Consider the following 27,270-nt stretch of genomic DNA (forward strand, 5'->3'; position numbering starts at 1 on the left):
CCATAATACCAAAAGCATTCATTCTATGTTTCTGGTCATCCCTTTGATCTACACCATGCCAGTATTTGTACAGCAACATGAAATAAGTCAAATCAAAATATGTTGATGCTAAGGGTTTATGTAGCATGCATTTTTTTTAACTTTGAGACATGTGAATCAAATATGAGTCACATTGTAGTGTTTTCTTCTATTTAACATGTCTACCACAACTTTTCAACAGATGCTGAAAAGCAGTGCAAGATTTTCAGTTAAAGGGGTTGTAAACCCAAAATAACATTTTGTTTTTTATTTAGTTTTTTGTAAACGTAATACATATTGAGACCAGTATTTGTTGCTATTCTGCACTGCTCATTCTGACTTTTGAAACAATGAAGCAGAATCTAGCTGACCTGTGCAGAAGCTTCCAAGACACTAAAGGGGTAATTGAAGGATATTGACCTGGAACATAATATATGTACTTGTATAGAGAACTGGCTGATGTATAGATTGCATAGATGTATAGAATTTTTTTTTAAATTTTACCAGTGTTAGTGGAGGGGTCAGTCCTTGTTCCTTTGCTTTTTATCTTGTTTATTAATGACCTGGAGGTGAGCATTGAAAGTACTGTTATTATTTTTGCAGATGATACTAAATTGTACAAAACTATAAGTTCCATACAGGATGCTGCCACTCTGCAGAGCGATTTGACAAAACTGTTAAACTGGAAAATGAGGTTCAATATTGAAAAGTTATGCACTTTTATAGAAATAATCTAAATGTGAGTTACACACTAAAATCCTCAATTGAGAGGAATCTGGAGACTGAAGTTGTCTAATTCCAGGCAGGGTCATTCTGTGGCTACTAAAGCAAATAAAGTGCTGTCTTGCATAAAAAAGGGCATTGACTCAGGGGATAAAAACATAATTGTGCCTCTTTATAGGTCTCTGGTAAGGTCTCACCATGAGTATTCAGTGCAGTTTTGGGCTCCAGTCCTTAAAGGATATTAATGAGCTGGAGAGTGTACAGAGATGAGCAACTAAACTGGTAAAGGGGATGGAAGATTTAAACTTTGAGGTTAGACGGTCAGGGTTGGGGTTGTTTTCTCTGGAAAAAAAGGCTCTTGTGAGAGGACATGATCACTCCTTACAAGTACATTAGAGGGGATTGTAGGCAGATGGGGGATGTTCTTTTTTCCCATAAAAACGATCAGCACACCAGAGGCCACCCCTTTAGTTTAGAGGAGCAGAACTTTCATTTAAAGCAATGTACCAGGTTTTTTACAGTGATGGCATTGAGGCTGTGAAATGCCCTTTCAGTGAACAGCCTCTTTGAAATCTTTCAATACCTGCCATTCTGGTTGTCCAGAGGTTAATATAGAAAGGCTGCAACATCTCCTTAAAGGGGATATATACCATATTTTTTTACAATGCACTAAACCATGTAAAATAGTGTTTTTATTTTAATACCTTTGGGTTCAAATATGTCCATAACTGCTTGAAAACTGTTTTCTACCCAGACCTTTTGCAAGCTTCCAGTTTAGACTCTTCAGTATGTGGCTCAGAGCCGCTGGCCCTGATAGACTTCACTGACACAGCAGAGCTACTTAAAGTGCAGTGAATATGGATAGGGTGGGCCGGGCTTAGCACAAGCAGAGAGACACAGAGGGAGGAAACTGGGAGGGGTTTTCCCTGCTACTGTTGAGTAAAGCCTGTCAGTCAGTGCTGTGACCACTTCCTGTGGGAGACTGAAGCGACACTCCCATGTTTCATTTTGCTCTGGCTTCTGATTAGAGAGGTTGTGTATGCAGCTCTCATATAATGACAGTTTTAGGAGGTAAAATGTTTTCAAAATATCTTTCTTTCTGCATTATTTCACATTTTGAGGGAGGATAAATATTATAACTGAATATGAACTTTTTATAAAATGTTTCCTTTAATCACTTAGATTTCCTTCTCCTCCTGACACCCACTCGGTCCCATCCCTCAGGAATTTGCTTTGACTTCTGGCTTGTGGCCATGCTCAGTTTTAAGCTTAGATTACTAAAAACTCCCCCCAGTCTAGCAGCCAATTAAAAGATGGCATTGCTGGTTCCCATAGAAACTCAGCTCTGCTTCAATTTTTTCTCCTAACCTCCTCTCCTGACCTCAGCTCAAACAAAACTGAACTTTTAGAAGACAGTTCTGCCTGTGTGAGTCTGTATTCTTGATGAAATGTATGCTGAATAAGGGTCTGTGTGTGTGTATGCTGTTTGCAGATTTAAACGTATATGGTTAAGTATCAAAGGAAAAATGGCCACCAGGTGAAAGCTGCTATTTGCTTTAGGAAAAATTGATGGTGCTAGCAAACAGAGGGGGATATATGCAGTACAAATGATTCGGGAGACGTGCCTAACTGATATACATTGTAGGCAAATGTAGTCTTTACATGTCCTTTAATGTTTTTAAGAGGGGCTTGGATGATTTCTTGAACAAGCATAGTATCCAAGACTATTGTAATACTAAAATCTACAATTAGGGGCCCATTTACTTACTCACTTACTGCGTTTTTTTCGTAATGATCGGTATTTGGCGATTTTTTCGGAAAATTATCGCAACTTTTTCGTTGCCATCCGAATGTTGCGTAAAATCTGGCGATTTTTTCATAGCGTTAAAACTTGCGCGAAAAGTCGCGCCTTTTTCGTAGCCATTCTGAAAGTTGCGCAAAATGTTGCGATTTTTTCGTAGCGTTCGGATTCATTCAAGCTTCAGTATGGTGACTTTTCTTGGGCCAGGTTGGAGCTGCAGGGTGCCATTGAGTCCTATGGGATTCTTCCAAAATCATGCTAAGTCTGAAAGTTTCGCCCGCCGCTTACGAGCGCTCAATACGAAAAAGTCGCGACAAGATACGAGCGAATCGTAATGGCTACGCAAAACTCGCGTTTTTTCGCGAAAATCGTATTGGTAACGAAAAAGTCGCGACAATTTCCGAAAAGTCGTAAAGGCGCCGAAAAAAATCGCAAAAAATACGAAAAAGACGCAAAATGTTCGTTTTCCAATCGGAATTTTTCCAATTCGGATTCGAATTCGTGTCTTAGTAAATCAGCCCCTTAGTATTGATGTTGGTGTATATAGTTTATGTTTGTGAGTGTACAGATCGGTCAGTATAGGTTTATTGTGTGCCCTGGGGTTTGCTAGAAAGGGTTGAACTTGATGGACTTTGGTCTTTTTTAGAGTATGCTGATTCTGCGCTAATAATCATGATTGCTTTCTTCCTCCAATAGTGTGCCCATATACAGCTTCTTTTCCCTTTTTGTATACAATAATGATTTGACCTGAGTGCACCTAAAAATGGTTTGGTGAGTTTCAAGCATATAATATTATCTTCCTATGCTCAAAATAGGAAAAATGTTAGGGCCCCTTTCTGTATTATACATACAGATATAAATTTACTGTAATTGTAAAGCTTTTCTATTTATGATAGCTGTATTTTGTAAGAAAATGTTGCATCACTGTTTAGTTTTTTGGGTATAAGTATAGATAATACTTTACTGTACCTGCTCATGATATCAGTGAGCAGAGCATTTGCTGTTCCTTGGTTCAAATTCTCTTCTGAAAATGCAGGTCTAGGGCATGTGCAGCCAGACCCCACATTTCCTTTGGTGAGCTTGAACACTACTAAATCTATCACTATATATTCTATTCTATTAGCAGAGACCAACACCTTGTCAGCACAAATGAAGAAAAGTATTGGATGGAAACTGGAGACAGGCGAAGGTGTAGTGCATAGGAGTTGTTTGGGGGAAGCAGAAATCACTGGCATTGTATAAAGGGAAAGCAGGAGCAATTTAAGAACAAAGTGTTGGGGTCGATAGAATGTATAACTAGAGAAGCACTGTTAAATGTAGAAAGCATTACCAGGACCAGCCTAACTGCGGCATATATGATGATATATGGGAACACCTGCCATTACAGGTGACTATACTTCAAATCAAAGATATGTATAATATAGAAGTTAATATGTAAAGCCTAATTAATAATTTCTGTTTATTGCACAAATGATCCTCTAAAATATTAGAGGTGGCTATGCACAGGTTAACAATAGCTTTCTGCTTTCCAGAACAAGTTTGCAGACAGAAAAGCTATCTAGCAATAAAATCCTAATTTGAAATGAAGTTGATCAACTCTGGCGTGGAGGAAGCTCTGTTCTTGTTCAATATGAGTTATCATATAAGCAGAGGGCTGGCAGCATCATATCAACCAAATATCTGCTGGAAAACAACCTAAATAATTACAAAATATATATTTAAACCTAACTATACTGAATAAAATGCAAAGTAAATTCTCAAACCTTAAAGCTAGTGCCAGCTTTAATGCTTATCTTTCCATGAAAAAAAAAACAAACACACTCAAATATTATGGGCATAAACCACAAAAAAAAGTACAATATTCCATTTCAACATAAATTTGATAAAATAAATTATTTTCTAAACTTTGCAAAATATTTATTATCTAATTAGACTAAAACTTCAGATGATCACTTTGCTCAGACACTGCACATATGGATTTTAGTCACCCTTTCCAGAAGGCTTAGAACTTCAGTGAGCAGCAGAGTAAATTTACAAGATCAGTAATATTCGGCAAAAGACAATATTTTTAGAACACTAGCTCATGAACCAACACAACAAAGCCATTGTACTATTCAGAATAGTTTTGCTACATACAGCTGTGTTTTTACAGATGCAAAGCCATGTGTCTTCACCAAAAGACATTGCTTTCCTTCAGATGTGACTACAGATCAAAGCTTCAAATGCAGGAATACATGATGCTTTTCCCTTTGGAACATATTTTTCTGTCGCTAAGATACAGAAATTCCATCTGCTGTCCTTATGAAACAACCAAGGTTATCAATACTCATTTTAGGCTACAGCAAACATAAAAAATCATATACTATCATGACTATTATTAAGTGTGGTTGTGCATGAAACACATCAAGCATTGCCTTTAAATGGATGAAATGATACATTTAAAGTTAGTAGATAATGGTCTCATAATTAGAACTGCATATCGCTAAAGCTAACTACACACCACAGCAAGTTTCCTGTAGAATATGATATGGAGACCTTGAGATTACTTTTACAATCAAAATCTGCTCTGCCCATAAAACTTCTTGACTTGGACTTCAGGCCCTGGATTTTATAATAAATTATTATAAAGCTAGAACCACAAGTATCTAAACTACCAGCTTTTCTTGCATTTGTGAGAACCTTAAAACCTCATTAAAATATTCCTTTCCAATCTTATAAGACATGTTCTATAGAAGTCCCAAAAAAATCCTTATTGATATTGTCAATATATTTGATGTGGTTAAATTTACTACAAACACACAAAAAATTACTGAATTCCCTGGCCTGCATACATTTTCAGAACAGGGAATTTTAGTTACAAGCACCTGTCCTAAGATACAGCTGATTGTTTCTGCAACTTTCCTATCCTATCCTTTCTACTGGCTGTCCTGCTCACATGATTTATTGGCAGCCCCTCGGATGCTTACCTGTTAGACAGGAGTCAAGGGTGTTTAACCCTCGCATATCTGCATACCGTATTTGTTCTGGAATTGCTGCCCCTCTGAGCACCAAGGAGAAAAACGGCCAGCGTCTGCTGAACTTTAAGGGGGATCGCGATCAAGGAAGAGAAAGGAAAGCTGCAGAAATGATTGCTTGTATCTCATAACATGTATAACATTTTTAACAGACATGTATTACAAAGTTGTACAATTTAGTGCTAAGAATCTATATATGCTTTTTAAAAAATGACTTTACATCCCCTTTAACTGTCAATGATATAGGTATTATATCTGTGGCAGGTGAAGTAACATCCTGTCAATGACGTACAAAATGCATTGTCTAGCAACCCACTTTCTCCATAGTGCAACTAAACCTTCCATGTCTGAAAGTTTAAGGCCTAACTATGAACAGATCTAATAGTTGAGGTAACTAAATGCAGTTTATCTTAATGTGCAATGGTGATTTCACAATTTTTGTAACTAATCACTTTTTGTGAAGGTGTGTATATAGATAGATAGACAGATATAAATTGTCAACATTTTCTTTAGTTATTCTATCTAACAGCTACTGCTAGAAGAAATATGAGAAACAGGTCAACTCTGAAATCTGAAGGTTTATATGCAGGTCTGCCAAATATTTTATACATGCAGAACTTGCTAAAATAAACACTACTCTATTTACTCTGGCCATAGGTAAAATATGTGACAACCCATGGGGAAAGTTGATACAGATTCTTTCTTTCATTATTTCATGAGCAATCCCTCCCTGAGGCTATTAAAATAAAATCAGTTTGTTGTTATCAGAGATAAAACAGCATCAAAGCTTTTTGCCAAAGGACCAAGAACAGTTTCAAGGACTTCAAGAACTGCTCTTGCAGTGCATTAATATGTGAGTGCCATCTAGTGGTTACATGGCTAACAACATAAAACTAAAATGTTAAAAAAAATATTGGTTTATTGCCCACATCTATTCATTTCATTTTCAGTTGTGCCACAAAAATAAAATAATCTGCTGCTGGCATTTTGTCTTTAAACAAGAATACATGTTGGCAATTTCTGGATTCTATCGTGAGAAACTACTGCATAGTACTTTAGGACAGGTCTGCCAAAAACAATTTATACTGGTTGTGTTCTCAAAAGATCTTTAAAAATCCTGCAAATATAAATAAATCGAAAAATGTTTGTGTTACAGTTGTACTACTATAACAAAACACGCTTTGGTGGCTATTGATAACACACAGTGTGAACATAAGATGTAGTGCAGAAAGTATCTGCAAAAACAAGCTGCTTTTTCACTAACTTGAATGGTATCAAAAATATATTCAGTGTATAGGGAAATGACTCAAGCTAGAGAAATGTCTCCTGCATAAAAAATGTTTCAGTCTATTGCAAACACATTAAACACAATGCTCCAGGTAAAAATATTCCAATTATTTATACACAGTATATACACTATAAGCACAGAGATTGTAAAAAAAACTAAGCAGGAGGCATCCGTTTAGCATTTGCATATCTCACGCACACACAATTTATACAACATAGACACAAGAAATTCTGCTGGCTTCAGAAATTGTGAGATTGACTGAATCATCCTTGAATCTTGCTTTGGTGTTAAAATCTTAAACAATCGCTTTTGGTCTCTGTACATGAAACAAGAAAACAGTGTTTCTGATAGACACTTTAATAAATGGCCCAAAAGGACATTTGTCCAGGGCTGACCTGCATACTGAGGGAAGGCACCAAATTTAGCAATAAATTTAGAATACAGCATGCCCCACAAATGCAAGCCCCTACATTTTAATCAGCTGTAAGAGCCAAGGGAAAAATAAAACTACATCTCATAAAAAAGAATCCATACCTTTTCTAAACCTAGCCACATATCATGAATTGCCAGCATACTTGGTGGAGGAAATCTATAACCTGATTACGTTTACAGTAAAGAGACTGCTAGTGATAAGTGAAAACTTTCAGCAGGTATACATTTGTGGTAAAATTCTGCATTTTGATATTGGCAAATATTTTTGTAAAACTGCCTAAAAAATTTGCAGCAAAAAACACCCATAGATTTAAAAGCATTCTGCTCAGAAAATTCACAGAGAAAAAAGTCGCTGCGAAAAACGCCCATAGACTCCAAAGCATTTTTCATGGAAAAAGTTGCTGCAAAAAAACCTATTGACTTCAATGCGTTTCCTACAGTTTCATAAATTTTTCAGTGAAGCAAAAGACTTCACTCATAATGAGGAGAATGATGAAGCTTCAAGTCTTCTATCATCAGTCATATTTTTGTATTGGCATTTTATATATGCTACATGCTGTTCATAAATCTCTTTCTAAAAACAACACCAATTAAGCCTTGCCTAGTAATTACACCATCCGTTTCTTCAGTTAAGTTAATTGCTGTGTAAACTTTTTTTTAACTTCATTTACTTTCGCTACTTTTGCTGTGTGGTCCTGATTGCTGCAACAAAGTTTGTTATTCCCTATTATAAAAATGTTCTCTAGGCTTCATCTCATGTGAATATGAAACGTTCTAAACAGTGTTCATTAAAACTTTTGTACAATTAGCAAAATAATCAAGATACTCTTCCCTATCCCTCTTTAAGTAATCTGTCTCTTTACACACAGCTTTGTGTTGACTTTATCTTTTTAGTTTTTTTTAGTGAAAAGTTACTTGATTATTTTAGAAAGGTAAGACATTTTTAAAAGTTTATTAGAAAATTCAGAGATGACACTCATATATTTGTTTTAATGAGTTTCCCTGCAATAATGCTACCAGTGCTCATTTCTAAAATGCAACAAATTGTAAACTATAATTGGCTTGATGGTTACTAGTGAGGTGCATGGCTTCTCTGCCCACTCTGCTGTAGTGTCTGAGCCTTCTGTAATAAGCAAATAGGGTTGCCACCTAGCCTGTATTTCACCGGTCTGGACGGTAAAAATGATAAGATAAAAATATAGTAAGGTCAGTATTTTTTTCCAGAAAAGGTGGCAACCCTATGAGCAAATCACAGGCTTTGCATGGAAACTATGATGGAAGGCATCGGTATGGGGAAGGGGGTACAGGGTGATTGATGGTATCAGCGGGGCTTATGTCCTATGGTGGGCCAAAGGCTTGGGATTATGTCTTTGATGCTAAAAAGCCACCACCATCCCCATCTATTTCTTATTGTTGGAAATACACAAGTAGTCATTAAAAAAAATATGAGGTTCATTTCCAATGGACACACCTTATAGCACTTGCTGTGTGTTGGACCCCATGTTGCTGGTAAGGAGCAAATCTTACAGAAAGACAAAAGCCCAGAAATGTAGCAGCTACAGCACTGGCACTTTGGTACTTGAGTTTCATGACCATATATATCTATGGCACTGAAGTGATTAAAGGTCTGGCACTACTCTAGCCATACATCCAAATAACCGAAAAGACTTTTAGGGTGCTAGAAAGTTTTACAGTTCTCTTTCATACTGAAGCAATAAAAGCACTATTTCTTAGCTCTCTTATAGTAGTCAAGATTTGAGTGTTAACATGCACCATCAAAATGTCAATCAAAAAGTATATACTTTAGTTATTTACTTTTTTGGCATGCCTGTTGCTTTATACACACTAAAGTATTTTACAAAATTTTGTTTAAGTGCATACAGAAACAGACCCCATATAGGCTTGAAATGCTATAAAACAAGTACATACCGTTAGCTCCATTATTGCCGATTTAATAAACACGTCACTTAATTACATGCTCTTTACTGAGCAGTGGTTTATAAAGTAAATCAATTATTGTCTCATGGCATGCATTGTCTGGCTGGTTTTCTAAGGAATACTAATAATATTACCACAGAGCAGCAGGGTATATTGCATCAGATTTTATAGGTTAACTATAAGTTTACTGAGCCATGTGCTACATGTCACTAGGAGCTCGACAGGTTTTCCCACACAAACCTCTCGCACAGCAACACAGCTTTAATAAAGTCTAGATTGCATTGCTTTACATTCGTGTGTGTTATAGGAGACAGATAAGAAAAACTTAGAAATATAAAAATATATATAACTTCATATATATAATTTCATATTTGCAGCTGACCTGTTTAAGTCCACAACTGTTACAATACAGTACTGCAAGTGGCCTAATGCTATTTTTTTAATGCTGCAGAAATGTTGTTTTGAATTTGTAAGATTTAAGGAAAACACAACAATAAGGGGTAATAAGAGGTATTGACTGTTAAACTCCTGCTTCTGAACCATGCTGTACCCAAAAAGTATGTCAGAGCACAAACATACAATTTGTGACACCAATGAACACAACACATTGTAGTGCACATAGAGAAATTGTTTGCCCATACATAACATGACATCAACTAACATTACATTAAACATCCATATAGTGTGCAGTGAGTACTTTTATACAAAAAGATCATAGTTCAATGCCTGCTTTGAGCCACAATCAACCCTGCTAACAGATATTTACAAATGACATCAGCCTACAGAAAATTAAAGGAAGGAGGAAATATGCATATAAGTTGCATAATAAAGGTTCTGCCCTTAATAGGGCACTAGGCCACCATACTTCATCAGAATCCTTTAATGTGCCATGGTGCAAACATCACAAAGATATCTGAAATATATGTAAAGGTGTGACATTATTCTTCCATGAAACATGTACCTAGCTGGATATTCAAGGCCTGCTGTAAAAGTCCAATAAACTAGGGATTCTTTACACTAAGTTGGGGATTGAGCAAGCTGTAGAGTGCAAAAGGATCAAAGCAGCATTTTCTGAAATGGCTAACTTTGCGCCTCTGATCCCTTCTAAATATATTTTTCACCCATTTGTTTCCTTTGCCTGTTGCCCAAACGTAACTTTTCCCTCTTCCATAGCCAGCAATTCTCTCCAGCCTCAAACCCCATTGCGCACTTACCACCACCACCAGGCAGCAGAGCACCTGTAAACCATACTTAATGCAAAGCATCCTTCCTTCCCAAATAGAGCTTTTCCCCAGAACTTTGACAAATCTTTCTCCTGCTGCACGTGTACTCCTTTTCATGAAACTAGAAGTGAGGTAGTACAACATAGGGGTAAAAAGGAATCACTATTGCCTGTAAGCAAACCCTGCGACCATAAGTGATGATGATGTTGGCACTTACCCATTAGGTTAAATGGGTTTTGCCATGTAAAGTGCCAAGCTAATAAAACAGTGAACTCCAGATTAGCACAGAAATACTGGTTATAGAATCTTAGACAATATTTACTAATGAATTATCCTCAATCATCCATATAGTTTCCTGACATGAATTGGGCATGCAGCTCATTAGCAAAGAGGTGCAGATAAGCTGTACAGGGATTATACTGGTGGTAGCTTCAAGAAGGATACCTTTTTTTTAGCAAATTGCAAAAAGAGTGGGCAATTCCTTTTTACTTACTTATACAAATTTCAATTATGCCGTTGATGCATTTATGTACTGGACATTTAAAGTTGCACAAAGTGATTTTTTGCTTATGCATCATAAAAAGCACGTTTCCATAGCTGATAACTGATAAACTGTTTTTCCAAATTTACATAAAGCCATTATTCCACCCTTCCACACACAGTATGAATCACTGCAAATAATTCACCTATGGGTTTTTAATACAGGTATCGGACCCCTTATCCGGAAACCCATTATCCAGAAAGCTCCGAATTACGGAAAGTCTGTCTCCCATAGACTCCATTTTAATCAAATAATTCAGAATTTTAAAACTGATTTCCTTTTTCTATGTAGAAATAAAACAGTACCTTGTAATTGATCCCAAATAAGATATAAATAATCCTTATAGAATGCATAACAATCCTATTGGGGTAAATTAATGTTTTATTGATTTTTTTGTAGATTTAAGGTATTGAGATCCAAATTACGGAAAGACCCCTTATCCGAAATACCCTTGGTCCTGAGCATTCTGGATAATGGGTCCTATACCTGTACATCTTTTTGACTATTGATATTCAAACTCCACTCTGTGAGGTTGTCTACAAGCTTTTAGCTTTCTTGCTATTCTCACTTTTTTTTTAAAGGAACAGTAACACCAAAAAATAAAAGAGCTTTAAAGTAATAAAAATATAATGCACTGTTGCCCTGCACTGGTAAAACTGGTGTGTTTGCTACAGTAACACTACTATAATTTATATAATAACCTGCTGTGTAGCCACGGGGGCAGCCATTCAAGCTGGAAAAAAGGAGAAAAGGCACAGGTTACATAGCAGATAACAGATAAGTTCTGTAGAATACAATAGTGTTTTATCTGTTATTTGCTATGTGCCTGTGCCTTTTCTCCTTTGAATGGCTGCCTCCATGGCTACATAGCAGCTTATTTATATAAATTATAGTAGACTTTCTGAAGTAAACACACAACTTTTACCAGTGCAGGGCAGTAGCACATTATATTTTAGTTACTTTTATACGCTTTCATTTTTTGGTGTTACTGTTCCTTTAATGTTTACTCTTCTTAATAACAATTATTCTGTGCTTATTTGAATTACTTGTTGTTCTTTTAAAACCCAAAAAAGAAATTACAAAAAATGTGTGATAAACCTAAAATCCACATTCTAAAAATGCTATTTGAAGGCATTGTATCTGTCTCTACTGTCCTATTATTAGAATGAACATCACAAATGCCCAAAATTCTGTAATATGGTTCTAGTACGAAAAAATACTCCAGGCATTTCTATTACATGGATACTTGCCGCAAAAGGTGTCAGGAATGGAGGAATGGAGACAGCGAAGTACAATAAGAGCAAGAGCCCAAACAAGATAAAGGATCAGTCATATATATATATATATATTATATACACACAATATTTTAAAAGTATGGAAGGCTTAGCGTGACATCTTGTCGGTGTTAAAAATATATAAGCTCTTTGTAATTGTGCTTCTGGAATGTCATCTGTCTTCAGTTATGCCCACCTGGGATCATGTTGTGATCAGCAATGTGGACAGATTACTGGAACTGTAAAAACTGTGCTTTCTTTGTAATTGACATGTAAACTATTTGAAGTTTCTCATTAAGTCCTTTAAATAAATCAGGTGCAGATGTGCAGAGCTCAAAGTACAGTATAAGGGAAATTAGGTCACCCAAAAACCCTCAATCTAAATGTTATCTAATATAAAATGCAGGAACTGTTAAACTGCAACGTCTAGAAGGCCAACTCTATATTCTGCTACCTTTTAATGCTTCATTTCCCTCTGGAGCCTCTTTCTAAGATCAATTTCAAGAAGAAAAGGGAACCTTTATCTAATAAAACCCAAAAACTGAAACCATTTATTCACTAAAGGAATTGAGTAAGCGATCTTTACATGTTTTTATTGTACAAACATAACAGACAGGCCCAGAACTGCAAAGATAAAGATAATACAGATCAACTTTTATGACAGCAAATGTTAATTGAATGAAATGTAACGCGACAAATTTAAAAATGCTTTGTGTATGTGGGACGTGAATTTACAATGGTTTCTTTTGTATGTTGTTCTGTAAGTGTAAGGTGGCTATACACTTGCTGATCTGCCAGGTATCCAATACCTACAGGCAGAATGGATAATAATTTTGTCATGTATTTGGGGGAAGGGTTAGAGAGAGAGAGAGGTTTATTTATTTTCTATACTTTATTTTTATTAATCCTTTAAAATATAAAATGCACAACGGGGGTATACCTTGACATGATGTTGTTGGTGAACATATTTCTTAAAATGTATGCATAGGCACAGACTAAATTACTTATAAAATAGAGGGTCAGGTAATATGCATTGTCAAAGCCTCTCTTTTGTATTAAACAAGAGAGCCGAAAGGGCCTCAGGCAGTTAAAGAAGGAAAAGAAACAAGCAGCAAGAAGGCAGCAACATGCATAGAACAGTGAGATATATTAGTAGTATTTCTAGGGTTAATTAAATGTTCTTGATCTATTTTTCTATTTATTTATTCTAGTAGCATATCTGCTGACACAGCCATAAATAGGAGCGCATTACACAGTGGAATTACCTACCTACATTTTTGCGTTTTTGCATTCTTAACACAGCAAAATGGAACGTGTTTTAAAAACAGTGGCACTGTGGCACCAGGGTATTGTTTTGAAGACTTAAGGTATAGACTGAAAGCTGATAGTATTTTCTATCCATAACATCTCAGTATTTCAAAATGAATGAACTTACTGGGACAGCAAACTGGAACAATCCTCCACCTGAACACATAGATGATGCCTTATAGCAGTGATATATTATCTGCTTGCTCTAACCCAACAATCTCTTTTCCCCAAATCACTGGTTGCTGCACATAACTACCTACTCCCTTTTGTGCCCATTCTATTGGCAGAAACCCCTGCAGTCTCCACAGAACTATTTTTGTGCCTGTTATATGAAATCCCATTAAAGGTATCAGATTTATGGCACTCCTGCCTTGTTAGGTAATCAAACAGTCAATAATATGGCAAAAGTTCCACATTATGTGGTACAGACTCCTAGACATCTTGTGCTTAGGTAATCATCTTGATGATGTTTGATTACAAAGATTATAGCAGAGTCTCTATGCAAATTTAAATTGTATTAGGCTGTCCCATAAAAGAGAAGGAAAGGCATTTTGGCATTTTATTTCCAATAGATTAATCACAATAGTGCCACCTAGAATGCTATATTTATTCTGCAGAAAGCTTTACCATACCTCAGTCAACAGCCATAGAAGCTCCCTCTGGTTGTTTAAGATTATACAGGGATGGGAGGGGGAGCAAAGTCTGATGGAAGGGGAAGCAAATTCTTGTGGAAGGGGGGGTCAGGAGGAAAAAAGCAAGAGAATAGCAAACTAAGCAGACCCATGCTTGTGCCCTGAAGGCTGAGACCGAAGAACATGTGTACACAAAAAAAGACCAGAAATCTTGTGTTTCTTTTGATAGAGGACTAAGTGCAGCTTTTGTGTGACTGCTTATGGCTGTATTTACATAGACCTTTCTGATAAAGCTTACTTAGTTTTTACCTTTCCTTCTCCTTTAAGGAAATAAAGTAATGGAATGACCATTTGTCTTAAAAGGTAGCCCAAAAAAATATGTATTTTATTAAAGAGCGCAAAAACTCCTTTATGTGTAGTATGGATATATAAAAAGTACAACAAATTTGAACTCTTAACACCAGTCCAAGTATAGCAGAATCATTTATGGCCACAGAGTTTCCAAAGTCGATTAATTACACATGCATCTGTCAAATTGTTTGTTTTTATATTTTTTAATGTCAACTGCAGGAAATACTAATTTGCTAAATATTTTTCATAATATCGCCAAAAAAACTCCATTAAATATATCTATTATAACAGGGTGAAGGTTACAAATATGAAACCATTTAATGGCCTGTCAGTGCACAGCTTGACATGTTTACCCTTGCCCAGTGTTTCCTCTTTCCAGTCTTATCTGTTTTTCTCACCTTTGTGACAGAAAATTATGACCTGAAATTGAAGGAAGCTCAGAACAATTCCAAACTCCCATTATAAGCTATAATCTTGCACTATTACCTTATTCCCAACAGTGGATCTTCCACTTATCTGCACTTGAGTGAGTTACTGCTGGATACCTCACTGCCATGTAGACGCATTTAAACAGCTTAACGTTGATTCTTATCATGCTGGGATTCTCCCGAGATGGTTTAACTATACTCCTGGTTATTGATGGAGATTGATGGAGAGAATTAAAGACTTGATCTCCAGCTTATTTTCCATGGTTCTCCCTATCTTATTATCCACTGCAGCTTGCATTTCACAGAATAATGACAGAGTACATCATGAAGAGTCAGTTTAAACCTCCTCCCTTATATCCCATACTTTATCAGCCTGTGGTAAGATGAAAAAGTCACTCTATTCAGTCAACTAGATTTATAAAAAAAACTTATTCATTGCAAAATAGACATTAGGTTGGTCCCAAAAAGTCAGACCTTCTAACAAATTAACTGTCTCTTCATGCAAAAACACAAAAATAGGTATTGCACACAAACTTTTATTACCAGAAACTTATAGAATTAGTAAAGTAAATGCAAGCTCCAAAATGACAGACAAGCTGCCGCCTAAAAATGAGAAGATCATGTATAACTTGGTGGATGACAAATCAATTACTCCTTTATAAAATGTCTCCCACTGATCAGTTTCTTAGCATATTTCATAATGCTTTGCACATAAATGGCTTATAAATATGCTTACAATAAAAAACTCTCTTCTTTCCACATATGGATGAGAAACATAAGTAGAAATATATAAGAAGATTACCTCTGCTAAAAGAAAAAAAATCTCCTTCCTGTTCCTACTTTTTTTTTGCATATTACTTTACTAGAGAGTAACTATTATTATGTATAATAATAACAGTAAAGTAGAGCTATAATGATGGGGTGCATAAAGGCAAACATTCTAGTAGAGCTACTGTCGATGCCCATTGATTTATTTATTTGTAGCTGATTTTAATTGGATTATACAGACTAATTAGGAAAAAAATTAGAAAATATATTACAGGTATCGGACCCCTTATCCGGAAACCCGTTATCCAGAAAGCTCCGAATTACAGAATGCCCGTCTCCCATAGACTCCATTTTAATCAAATAATTCAAAATTTTAAAACTGATTTCCTTTTTCTATGTAGAAATAAAACAGAACCTTTTTAATTGATCCCAACTAAGATATAATTAATCCTTATTGGATGCAAAACAATCCTATTTGGTTTAATTAATGTTTTATTGATTTTTTAGTAGACTTAAGGTACTGAGATCCAAATTACGGAAAGACCCCTTATCCGGAATACCCTTGGTCCCGAGCATTCTGGATAATGGGTCCCATACCTGTATATGGTCCATGTCTGGCAGATATTTACTTGAGAATTATAACAAGCACTTCACATATTCTGCATGATATACAATGCCTTGCAAAAGTATTAAAACCCTTGATCAATTTTCTCATTATAATCTTTGACTCATCTCTCTCTGATCATATTAACACCACTATCAAAACCTGTCACTTTTTCTTATGCAATCCATCCTTTTTTCTTATCTACAACAGCTAAGATGCTCATGCATGCTCTCATCCTATCCCCACTTGACTACTGTAACCTGCTACTAACAAGCCTCCCTAATTTCCATATCTCTCCCCTACAGTCTGTATTAAACACTGCTGTCAGAATTCTCCTCCTCTCATCCAAGGAAGTATAGGCCACTTCCCTGCTGAAGGCCTTAGCATGGCTTCCCCTTTAAAAAAGAATAACTTACAAACTCCTTCTTACAAGCCGTTCATTCCTCTGCACCTCACTACATCCCTTCTCTTGTATCTCCATATGTTCCTGGCCGACTCCTCCACTTGGTTGCGCCCCCCCACTACTACTGCTGTTTCCTGTCTTAAGCCTTTCTACCTTGCTTCTTCTTATATTTGATATACCCTCCCTGAATTTCTCTGGAGAGAATCCTTCCTCAGTCTCTTCAGAACTAACCTCAAAGACTTCCTCTTGGAGCACTCACATAACACCTGAACTGACACTTATATTGCAGTGGCACCCACTGTAACCTAAATCAATAAATACCCTCATATCTGTAAGTTATCTTTCCATTTAGATTACAAGCTCTACAGGACAGGGACCTCCATCCTCTTGTATTTTTTATTTATTTGCATTCATTACTGTATTCTGTATTTATTTATCTATTATTGTAATGAAACCCTGTTTATTAATATATTGTTCTGCTGTACAGCACTGAGTACATACGTAGAGCTATATAAATAAATAAAAAATATAGATACATACATTGTACTGAAGGTTGAATCCTAAAATATTTGTCCTCTGCAAAGGAGGACATTGTTTCATTTTTTAATTTTTTTTTGAAAAAAAAACTCCTAACAAATTTCCCATGTAAATGGCTCAGGTAAAGTTCAGATATCAATCCAAAAACACGAAAAAAAAATCCAAGATTTTTTAGTAACAAAATTAAAGTAAACAAGCATCATCCAATTAAAGGTGAAGGAAAGGTAAAAACTAAGTACGCTTTATCAGAAAGGTCTATGTAAATACAGCCATAAGCACTTGCAGAAAAGCTCTATGCAGAAAAGTCCTCTATCAAAAGAAACACAGGATTTCTTGTCTCCTTTTTTGTAAACATGTTCTTCCGGTATCTGATTTCCTCTCTCAGAAAAGTCCTTCATTCCTGGGGCCAGAGTATGTGCAGTTCTCTCCTCTCCCCCCTCCCACAAGAATGCTAAGAACTCCCTCCCCCCTCCCTTAGGAATGTGTGATCAGAGCTTTAAGGGCTAGAGCTAAACAGCAGGAAGTTATGAAGACCAAGCTAAAATGGCAGCTGCAATCTTGAGCAAACAGAGATTCTAGGGCTGATGTGACAAATCTATTGGCAGTAAAATGCCAAAATGACTATCCTTTTCCTTTAACATGAACAATCTTTAGCAAATCTGCCTAGAAGAATGGGAAAAACACATTTTTGAACAGTGTGCAAAGGCCAACGGGGCCAAATCAGGCCCACCTGGCTATTTTATGTGGCCCTTGGTAAGTGTGTCTGACCATCCAGCCTGATCAATTTCCATTTTCTTCACATAGTAACTAAGACTAAGGGGTATATTTATCATGTTGTGTAAAAAGTGGAGTAAAGCATTAGCAGTAATGTTGCCCAAGGCATCCAATCAGTAATCAGATTTCAACAGTAGCAAAGCATCTATTGGCTGCTATAAGCGACATCACCGTTAATGTCTTACTCCACTTTTTACACATCGTGATAAATATACCCCTTAGTCTCTTACTAAGTATATTAATAAAAAATTTGGCCCGTGACTTAGCCTGTGTTTTAGATTTCGGCCCCCTTATGTGATTGAGTTTGACACAAACATATATTTTATATATTTCTGTATGCTTTGTGTAGAAGCAAGGCACAATTAAGGCAGTGTCTTTAGAAACAAAGACAATACATTCTTTTCTACTGTCCATATTGTATTGACCTTGGAAAAGTTGTTGCTGGCATCATACATAAAAATCAAATATTATCAAATAAAGTCCCTTAAAGAGCATGCCTCTTCTATTTTTGATGAAATTAGGTCCAAAACCTTCCTACAGGAATAAGTACTAAATGCCTTTAAAGGGGAAGGAAAGGCTAAGTCACTTGGGGGTGCCAAAATGTTAGGCACCCCCAAGTGACTTAGATCACTTACCTTGTACCCTGGGCTGGTGCCCCTGTTAGGAGAAAAAAGCACCAGCCCGGGGTACCTGTAGGAAGCGCTTCCTCCTTCCTTTCCCTTCTGCCGGCGAAATCTGTTGGCCGACGCATGCGCAGTAGAGTGAAAAGTCGACTTTAATGTTTAAGTTTGGCTTTTCACTCTACTGTGCATGCGCGCGCAAGCGAAAAGGAAGGAGGAAGCGATCGCTGCTACCCCGGGCTGGTGCTGTTCTCTCCGTACAGGGGCACCAGCCCGGGGTAAAAGGTAAGCGATCTAAGTCACTTGGGGGTGCCTAACATTTTGGCACCCCCAAGTGACTTTGCCTTTCCTTCTCCTTTAATAACTGCTTTGACCTTTAAATCCAAGTTCACTCTTGTTGATCTTTTTATGACTTATTCCCTTAGGGAAAACTTGTTATCCTCTCCTAAGCAGAATTCACAAAACAAGTTAATTTGAATCCTTATCCTCATACATTGGTTTTGATTTAATTTTTTATTCAATGAAGGATTTTATTCTATTAAGGATTGGAAGCCGCGATTCTAATACTCTAAGGCAATGTGTTTCACTGTTTATGGTTATACTGCTACAATATAATTACAGTACTAGGTTTCTGATCTCCAAAGCTTCTTCCTATTATGACAAAGCACAGGTTCCCGACAAATCTTATACATTTGGCTGAACTGAATCAGACACCTAATGCATGTAACTTTAAAAGATCTTGACAAATAAAGGTGACCGTTTTTGTCATTTATGCAACTTATTTTTAGATTAAAACATGCAGATTACAGTTCAGATTCCGCTTGGCACATGGCTGAGTCTTTTATAGAGTAATCAGTATATGGCTGAATCCAAACATGGATTCAGCACATCCCTAATACAGCATATACAACTGTCTGCATCTGATGCAGGAACTTAATTAGTATACTTAATTAGTATACACTTCAATAGCTATTATAAGTTTACCCCCAGTCCTCACATCTTGGGTAAGAAGCAATGAACAGAAAGTTGTACATTAACTGTGGATATAAATGATAATGTGCATCTGCTCAGATATCTAAAGAATAGGTTAGAAAATCTCAAGCGAGGACCACATTATGAACTTAAAAGTTAAAATACACTGATACTTTTTACAAGCTCAGTCAGTTTGGGCTCATGTAGAAAAGATGCACGAACATGATCATTCACAAGCAAATCTATATATTTTTTTTTATACAGACATATCTTATTTCACAGATAGAAAGGAAACCATAATAGACTATCCTTCACTTGTATTAACCATTGCCCAAACCCCCTTAGGCTGACAATGTCATACAACCCCTTTAGGGTTACCACCTTTGTTGGTTAAAGAACCAGATACAGAAGGTGATTTAAGGGGCAGAGCTTATGTTTAGGGAGGAGTGGTAATGTAAAGGACAGAGCAATGAAATCACAGGATTTTTTAAATCCAAGTTTAAATAAATGATCCCTCCCTAAACTTGTTCTATTATAAAGTGATGGATTTTAGGACTTACAGGTCACACTGCTTTCCAGAAAATCTGTATTCCACCCACAATGGAAAGCTAAAGGACTAAGTCTCATAATCCTTCACTTTACAGTGGAATAAGGTTAGGGGCTGCATAACACTGTTAGCCTAAGTGCTCTTACAGACATTTTTCATGTGGTTCCTTGCAGTGGATCTGTCGCATGTTCCCCCTTAAAAGGGACCTGTTACCTTAAGAAATAATTGCACATTATTTTCTATTGTGTTTATCAAGCAAAATAAACTTCACTTACACTATAAATAATATAAATCTTGTTCCCTTCAGTCTTGGAATTACACAATCACAGCAAGAAAGCAGGTGCAATTTTGTGGGCACTGTTAAGGCAAGCTTTGTATCACCCCAAAATCTTGTGTATGTGTTGGAATAGGGGACCTGATGCCCATACCCATGCACTGACTACATAATTAGATGGTGAGAAAGAAGGGTAAAGTGAGTACTGAATGGAAAGTGAAAGCAATTTTCTGCCATATATAATTGTCAGCTGCGATTTTTAAAGGAGAAGGAAAGGTAAAAACTAAGTAAGCTTTATCAGAAAGGTCCATGTAAATACAACCATAAGCACTCACAGAAACGCTGCACTGACTTCTCTGTCAATAGATTTCTTGTGTCTGTAATTCATGTGCCAGAGACACGCAGCTCCCTGCTCTCTCCCCTCTCCTGCTCCCTCAAGAATGCTAAGAACTCCCTCCCCCCCCTTAGGAATGTGGATCTGAGCCAATCAGCAGGAAGTTGACTCATAGGGGCTGATTTACTAACCCACGAATCCGAATGGGAAAAATTCCCTTTGGAAAACGAACATTTTGCGACTTTTTGTAAATTGTCACGACTTTTTCGTAACCATTACGACTTGCGCGAATTTTTCGTATTGAGCGCTCGTAAACTGCGGGCAAAACTTTCAGACTTAGCATGATTTTGGAAGCCTCCCATAGGACTCAATGGCACTCTGCAGCTCCAACCTGGCCCAAGGAAAGTCACGATACTGAAGCTTGAATGAATCCGAAACTTTCATACTCTGCGCGAAGGCTACGAAAAAGTTGCGACAATTCGCGCAAGTCGTAACGCTACGGAAAAGTCGCGACATTTTGCGAAACAGTGGTAACGGCTACGAAAAAGTTGCGACAATTTACGAAAAAAAATCGCAAAATACCGATCATTACGAAAAAAACGTATTCGGACGCCTTCAGACCGTTCGTGGATTAGTAAATCAGCCCCATAGTCTTACACACTGAGCATGTACACTTGGTCTGGGTGTCGGTGAAGGAGTGAGGCATTATGGGAACTTTCTTTGAACAGCTAGCGTTTTTTTTCCTATGAGGCTTCTGATCATCTGAACGGAAGAAATATGGGGAGACTTAAGGGCACTATTGAGACAACTGAAGGTATGCCTGCAGCTTGAGATTAACTCTTTATTAGCCTTTCCTTCTCCTTTAAATGCCTTTATAATGGGTATGGATGTGTTATTAAAAAAAAGGAATTTGGGTTGCATGTTTAATTTGAAAAAGACTTTTATTATAAAGTGTTTTATGTCTGGGTGACAGGTTCACAAGAAAACACAGCCTGTTCTTTTCAATAAGTTTCTATTCACTTTACAGCAGTGGTTCTCAATCTTCCTAATGCTGCAACCCTTTAATACAGTTCCTCATGTTGTGGTGACTCCCAACCATAAATTATTCCTAAGACCATCGAAAATATGTGTTTCCTGATGGTCTTAGCATACCCAAAGGGGTCCCGACCCACAGGTTGAGAACAACTGCTCTACAGCATGGAAGCGCTAAACACAGGTGGAGTGAGTACAATCTCAGTAAATAAAACAGGCTGCATTAATACTTGTGTTCCCTTGTGGCTATTCACAATGAGATTTATATTTATTTTTGTACATTTGGAGTGTATACCTCTTTATTGCATAAACGAATAAACTTATGTCAAAAAGGAGGGTATTTCTTCATCTGACAGGAGTCTGTATAGGGCTCTGTTCTGATCATTTACTCAGGGGAAAGGGCTGATGGAGGTTATTGGGTAAATGTATGTATGTATGTATAACTTTATTTATAAATCACCACAAGGGTACGCAGCGCCGTACAATCTTACAATATACAAAATTACACACAGGGAGGACAAGTGTTATAATAAATACAATAAATAAGTATAAATACACAGGGAATAAGTGCAATGTGGTATGAGACACACTAGGAAAGAGGTCCCTGACCCGTAGAGCTTACAGACTAAAGCTGGCCATACACGCACGATAATATTGTACGAAACCTTGTTTCGTACAATATTCGGTGCGTGTATGGCAAGTCGACCGATATTGCAGGAGGCTGCTGATATAGGTCGACTCGCTGATCGGGTGGGTTAAAAGATTTTGATCGGGCGCCATAGAAGGCACCTGAGCAAAATCTGCCGTCAGGGCTGAATCGGCAGAAGGAGGTAGAAATCCTCTATTGTTTATACCTCCATATCTGCCGTTTCAGCCCTGAACGTTAGTGGCGGATTCTTTAAGATCGCAAATCGCCACGTGTGTGACCACCTTAAGTTCCTTTTTGTTATGTATCAGATATGGTGTTTTTTGCAAATCTTTATTCAGTCACCGATTTTAGCAAACAATGGCCAGGTAAAATAATAAAAGCAATTACCTTTATTGTTAATGTATTAAACATTGGGTCTGTGATAATAAAATACATTTTTTCAGGCGTAGCAAACAACCCCATAGTCAAACAAACGCTGTCTGACGACACTTTCTAGTTACTAGAGAAGAAGTAAACTTCACACTTGCTATATCACTCCCATATGACTACACATGCCTCTTGAAACGCTGCAACTTTATAAGTCGCCATACCATTGCAAAACCAATTACAAAACGCAGCTGCATTCACTGTGCGACTTCCGAACTCTTTGTGAACTAAACCCAGCGACGATACAGAAAGTTTTAAGTCATTTCTGGACGCGGACAATACATATGGCCCTTCGTCCTACGCTGTCAGTAAATGGAAATGTAGTGGGAATAAGCAGCACTCACTTACAGTGTCACCTTCCCACCAAGCCATAGCCTTTGCAGCAATGCCATCTTCCACCGCCGCCGAGTCAGTCCCTATATCTGTGCGATCATTCGCCCGCTTGGAACTATAGGGAGGAGCTTCGGGAGAGGATTTGCAATGCAATAGGTGTTATGTACAGCTACAGTCAGCGTTAAATCAACGCGGCTTTAATAAACAAAATGAAAGCGAAAGTTACTCCTTCAATGGAGGCTTGCTGTGACAGATATAACACTCAAATAGGCAGAAAAGCTGTAGGCTCGCAAACTGAAAATATTTATTTTCAGTCAATTCATCTCACAACTTCAGAAATGCTCTACTTCCGGTATGTTATACGAGCGTCTCACTTTCCGTTAATGGAGGCAGGCTTGGTGGGAAGGGTTGTTAAGTAGGGTTACTCTTTGCATGCTTCCGTTTGTCAGCATACGTATGTATTGACCTATGTAAGGCGTGCTGGCTTCTTACAAACCGCTTAGTCCTTCGTCCCTTCTGCTCTGGTTGGGCAATAAAGGAACCGTTAAGGTGAATTATATGAAAAAAACTTCAAAAATCACATGCACTTGATTGGGACGCATTGCTGAATTCCAGACTGTCTGGATGCAACCTAGGTACAAAATCTAATAGTCAGTAGCATGTGTTTCATGACGAGCACAATGCCAAGTGTCAACTTGGTGTAATGTAATAATCAGCTTTGGATGTTGAAGCAGTGAATTGCGCTTCACCATGTGGCAGTCTGACAGGGCAGCAGGAGGAAAAGAAGTACTGGGAAGCATGTTCTTAAAATCCAAAATGTTTAGACTCCAAAATAGATGAAAAGGCCGTAACTGATCAGGAACAGGCTACTTACCGGTAGTCATTAATCAGACAGGATAACACAAAGGAATATTAGATAAAGAAGACCTATAATCTAGCAATGTTAACAAGTAGTTTGGGTGAAAAGGATTTTGGCACCAGTCGAGAGTGCCTGTTGGGATGAAATGGTAAGGAGCACCAGTAACTGGTGTTAGGATGCTGTCATAATGATGGGCAGACACAATGTTATAGTCTGGCATTACAGAGCCTACCCAGATTTTGTGTCTGTCACCATTAAGAAGCATCACAAGGAAATCTTTGTCCTGCAAGATTATCTAGGACAGTGCTGTCCAACTTCTGCGGTGCAAAGGGCCAGAATTTCTCTTGCATATATGGTGGAGGGCCGCTAATGGAAGCCAGACCACTCCCCCCTTTAAACCACACCCACTTCAAACCACACCTATTTTATCACAATGGTGGTAGTGCAGCAAAAACCCAAATGCTTTGTCCTCACTGCAGGGATATCAACCACCATTCATATGTGAAAGAATTATATTATGTCATATTAAGACATACCCTTAAATCCATATGCCTCCTCCTCCTCCCCTGTGGATAGCACAGCATCCCCCAGCATATAATTACACACCTTAGGGACCATTTAATCTCTATTTCCAACTGCCAACAAACCCCTGCCAGGTTCACTTCCGACAGGCAGCATAGGGTAGGCAGAGTATGGCACACACAGGCAGCACTCTGCCTGCCCTATGATGCCTGTGTGTGCCATACTCTGCCTGCCCTACCCTGCCTGTGTGTGCTATACTCTGCCAACCCTATGCTGCCTGTGTGTGTTCCATACCCTCCCTGCCCTATGTTGCCTATGTGCCATACTCTGCCTACCCTATGCTGCCTACATACAGGCAAAGTAGGACATGAAGCACTCCGGACTGCCAGGGTCTGCTAAAATATGTTTTTTATTTCTTCACATTAAAAGCGTGTGCAGACGCTTTAAATGTGAAGAAATAAAAAACAATATTTTTATTAGCAAATTTATCATACGGAAATATTCATATCTTAAGTAGATTTTAAATAATAACCTTACCAAGTAGTGATAAGGTTTAGGCAGCAGCTCCTCTTGTGACAAACTTCCGGTCAGCTTCCCCCTCCTGCCCCTCCCTCTCCCTGTACAATCTCTGCAGCGCTCCGCTCACACAGATATCTAAACAGAACAGGAGCTAAAACAGTGTTCACTGCTCAGTCCTCTCCCTGAACCAGCACGAAAAAAAGCTGTAAGTCACCTTCGAAGCATTCTTCTAAATCACTAGAGAATGCAGGAGCCGAACTTCCGGGTTGTAACCGGAAGTAAATCAGTCGCCACATCGCCGTTTTTTGCTGTGCCCTATGCATACAAGGTAGTGTCATTTATTCAATAACCACTTAGGATATGGCAACTTTTCTATGTTACATGTGTTAATTAAACTATTTTAAAGCTAAATTTGTATTTTGAAAATTTGGTGTTACTTTCCCTTTAAGCCATCAAAGCAGCCAGACGGGTGGGGGGCGGCCCGCGAGCCGCCAGTTGGACAGCACTGATCTAGGATAAAATCAAATGGCCTTTGCATTCGGAGTATCAATCTCTTCTAGAAATACCACATTTGAATGTTATTGGAGTTATTAAAATTGGTTCCAAAGTGTCTGACCTAGTCCAGCTAAGTATATCTGCCTGGTAATTGTGTCTACCCAGAACATGAACTGCCATTTGTTTTTTTAATTTTGGATACATTTACGATTGTTTCTGCACCAATTAAACATTTGAATTGTGATACTGCCTACTGTTTGTCTTACTCATTTGAACTGCATTGGATGTAAAAATATGCAAGCCATTTATACCCTTGATGTGACTGTGTTAGGCAAATCCATAATGGAGAAGGACCTTGGGGTCCTTGAAGATAATAAACATGGTTGTAGAAAGCAATGCAGCAGCAAACAAGGTTTTGAGTTGTATTAAAAGGTGCATAGATTCTCAGGAAGAGAGGGTCCAGAAATTGTTCCAGAAATTTCACCTTGCCAGCCCTGGTTCTCTGGAGACTTGTTAGTTTGCTAGCTGCTTCAAGTTCCTCTTGAAGAAGTTCACTAATATTTTATCTAGAGTTTTCCCCCAAAAATAATTTGCCTTCAAATTTCTAGTTTGCCTAAAGCATTTTTAGAGGTTTTTTCTACAAACCACTTTTGTAACCACAAGGTCCACCAGCAGGGTCGGACTGGAGGGTGAAGGGCCCACCGGGGCTCCCCCTGGAGTGCCCACCTAACCCCCCTTGCAGGGCCCCCCACCGACGTCCTCCCCCAGGCGTGTAAATTTAACGCGTCGGGCAGGGGGTGCGCGGGCAAGGGTCGGGTCTGGGCCGCTATGGCCCACCGGTGCTGCCTGGTGGACCCTGTCCCTTGAGCATTCAATTGGCTGCCTGCCTGATTTACAGGACTCTTTTCCCCTTACAAATCCAGCTACCCAGAATACTGGCCTGCCCTGCTGTCTCAAGGTGGCCATACATGCACCAACATTATCTTATGAAACAAAGTACAATAATCAGTGAATGTATAGTGGGAGACGAGGCAACCAATATTGGTAAAAGCCTTGGATATTAGTTGTCTTGTTGATTGGGCAAGACTGAATATTTTGATTGGGTGACAATGAAGGTGCTTGAACACCATAAAAGTTAATGCTGAATTGGCAAGTAGTGGTATAAATTCCTTTGTTTTAACCTGCAAAGTTAACATTTCAGCTCTAATGTTAGTAGAGTATATGAGCAATCCTACCTGCAACAAATGGTCATGGGAAATATCGTAATTGCAATATATATGGCCACCTTACTGACAACAGCTGAGAAAAAAAAAAAAATCTACCAGACTGACTCCACCCTGGGCTTTGCAGGGGAAACAGTACATTTTAATTCATTGCTGCATTTAACGTATGTATTTGGAAATTCTTCTAGTTTGTGTTCACTCACCTAAAAACTTCTGTGCGCGCACAGATTTATTTTATATATATATATATATTTTTTTTTGTAAAAGAAAAAAATGTCAATAATAATTTTTAAATGATGTAAAATCCAAAATGTGTATTGCATCAGTCCTGCTACTATCCTTTGAAATAGCTTATGGGGAAAACAATGTTTCTGTAGTATGACTTGTTACCATAAATCACAAAGGTAA

The 27,270-nt window shown here is 37.8% G+C and overlaps 1 protein-coding gene across 2 annotated transcripts in view; it reads right to left on the reverse strand.

The window, feature by feature from the left end:
* Positions 1–23,592, reverse strand: part of clybl (citrate lyase beta like) — a 178,864-nt gene extending 155,272 nt beyond the window's left edge. The window contains exon 1 of one of the 2 annotated variants that reach the window (XM_004911819.4): positions 23,260–23,592. In XM_004911819.4, the coding sequence (XP_004911876.2) occupies positions 23,260–23,303 (44 nt within the window). In that variant the 5' untranslated portion in view covers positions 23,304–23,592. Of the gene's footprint in view, positions 1–23,255 lie in introns of both variants that reach the window. The other variant, XM_031897047.1, reaches the window with a different exon arrangement.
* Positions 23,593–27,270: the final 3,678 nt, after the last annotated feature.

This window comes from Xenopus tropicalis, chromosome 2, assembly GCF_000004195.4.
Source record: "Xenopus tropicalis strain Nigerian chromosome 2, UCB_Xtro_10.0, whole genome shotgun sequence".
Classification (NCBI taxonomy): Eukaryota; Metazoa; Chordata; class Amphibia; order Anura; family Pipidae; genus Xenopus; species Xenopus tropicalis.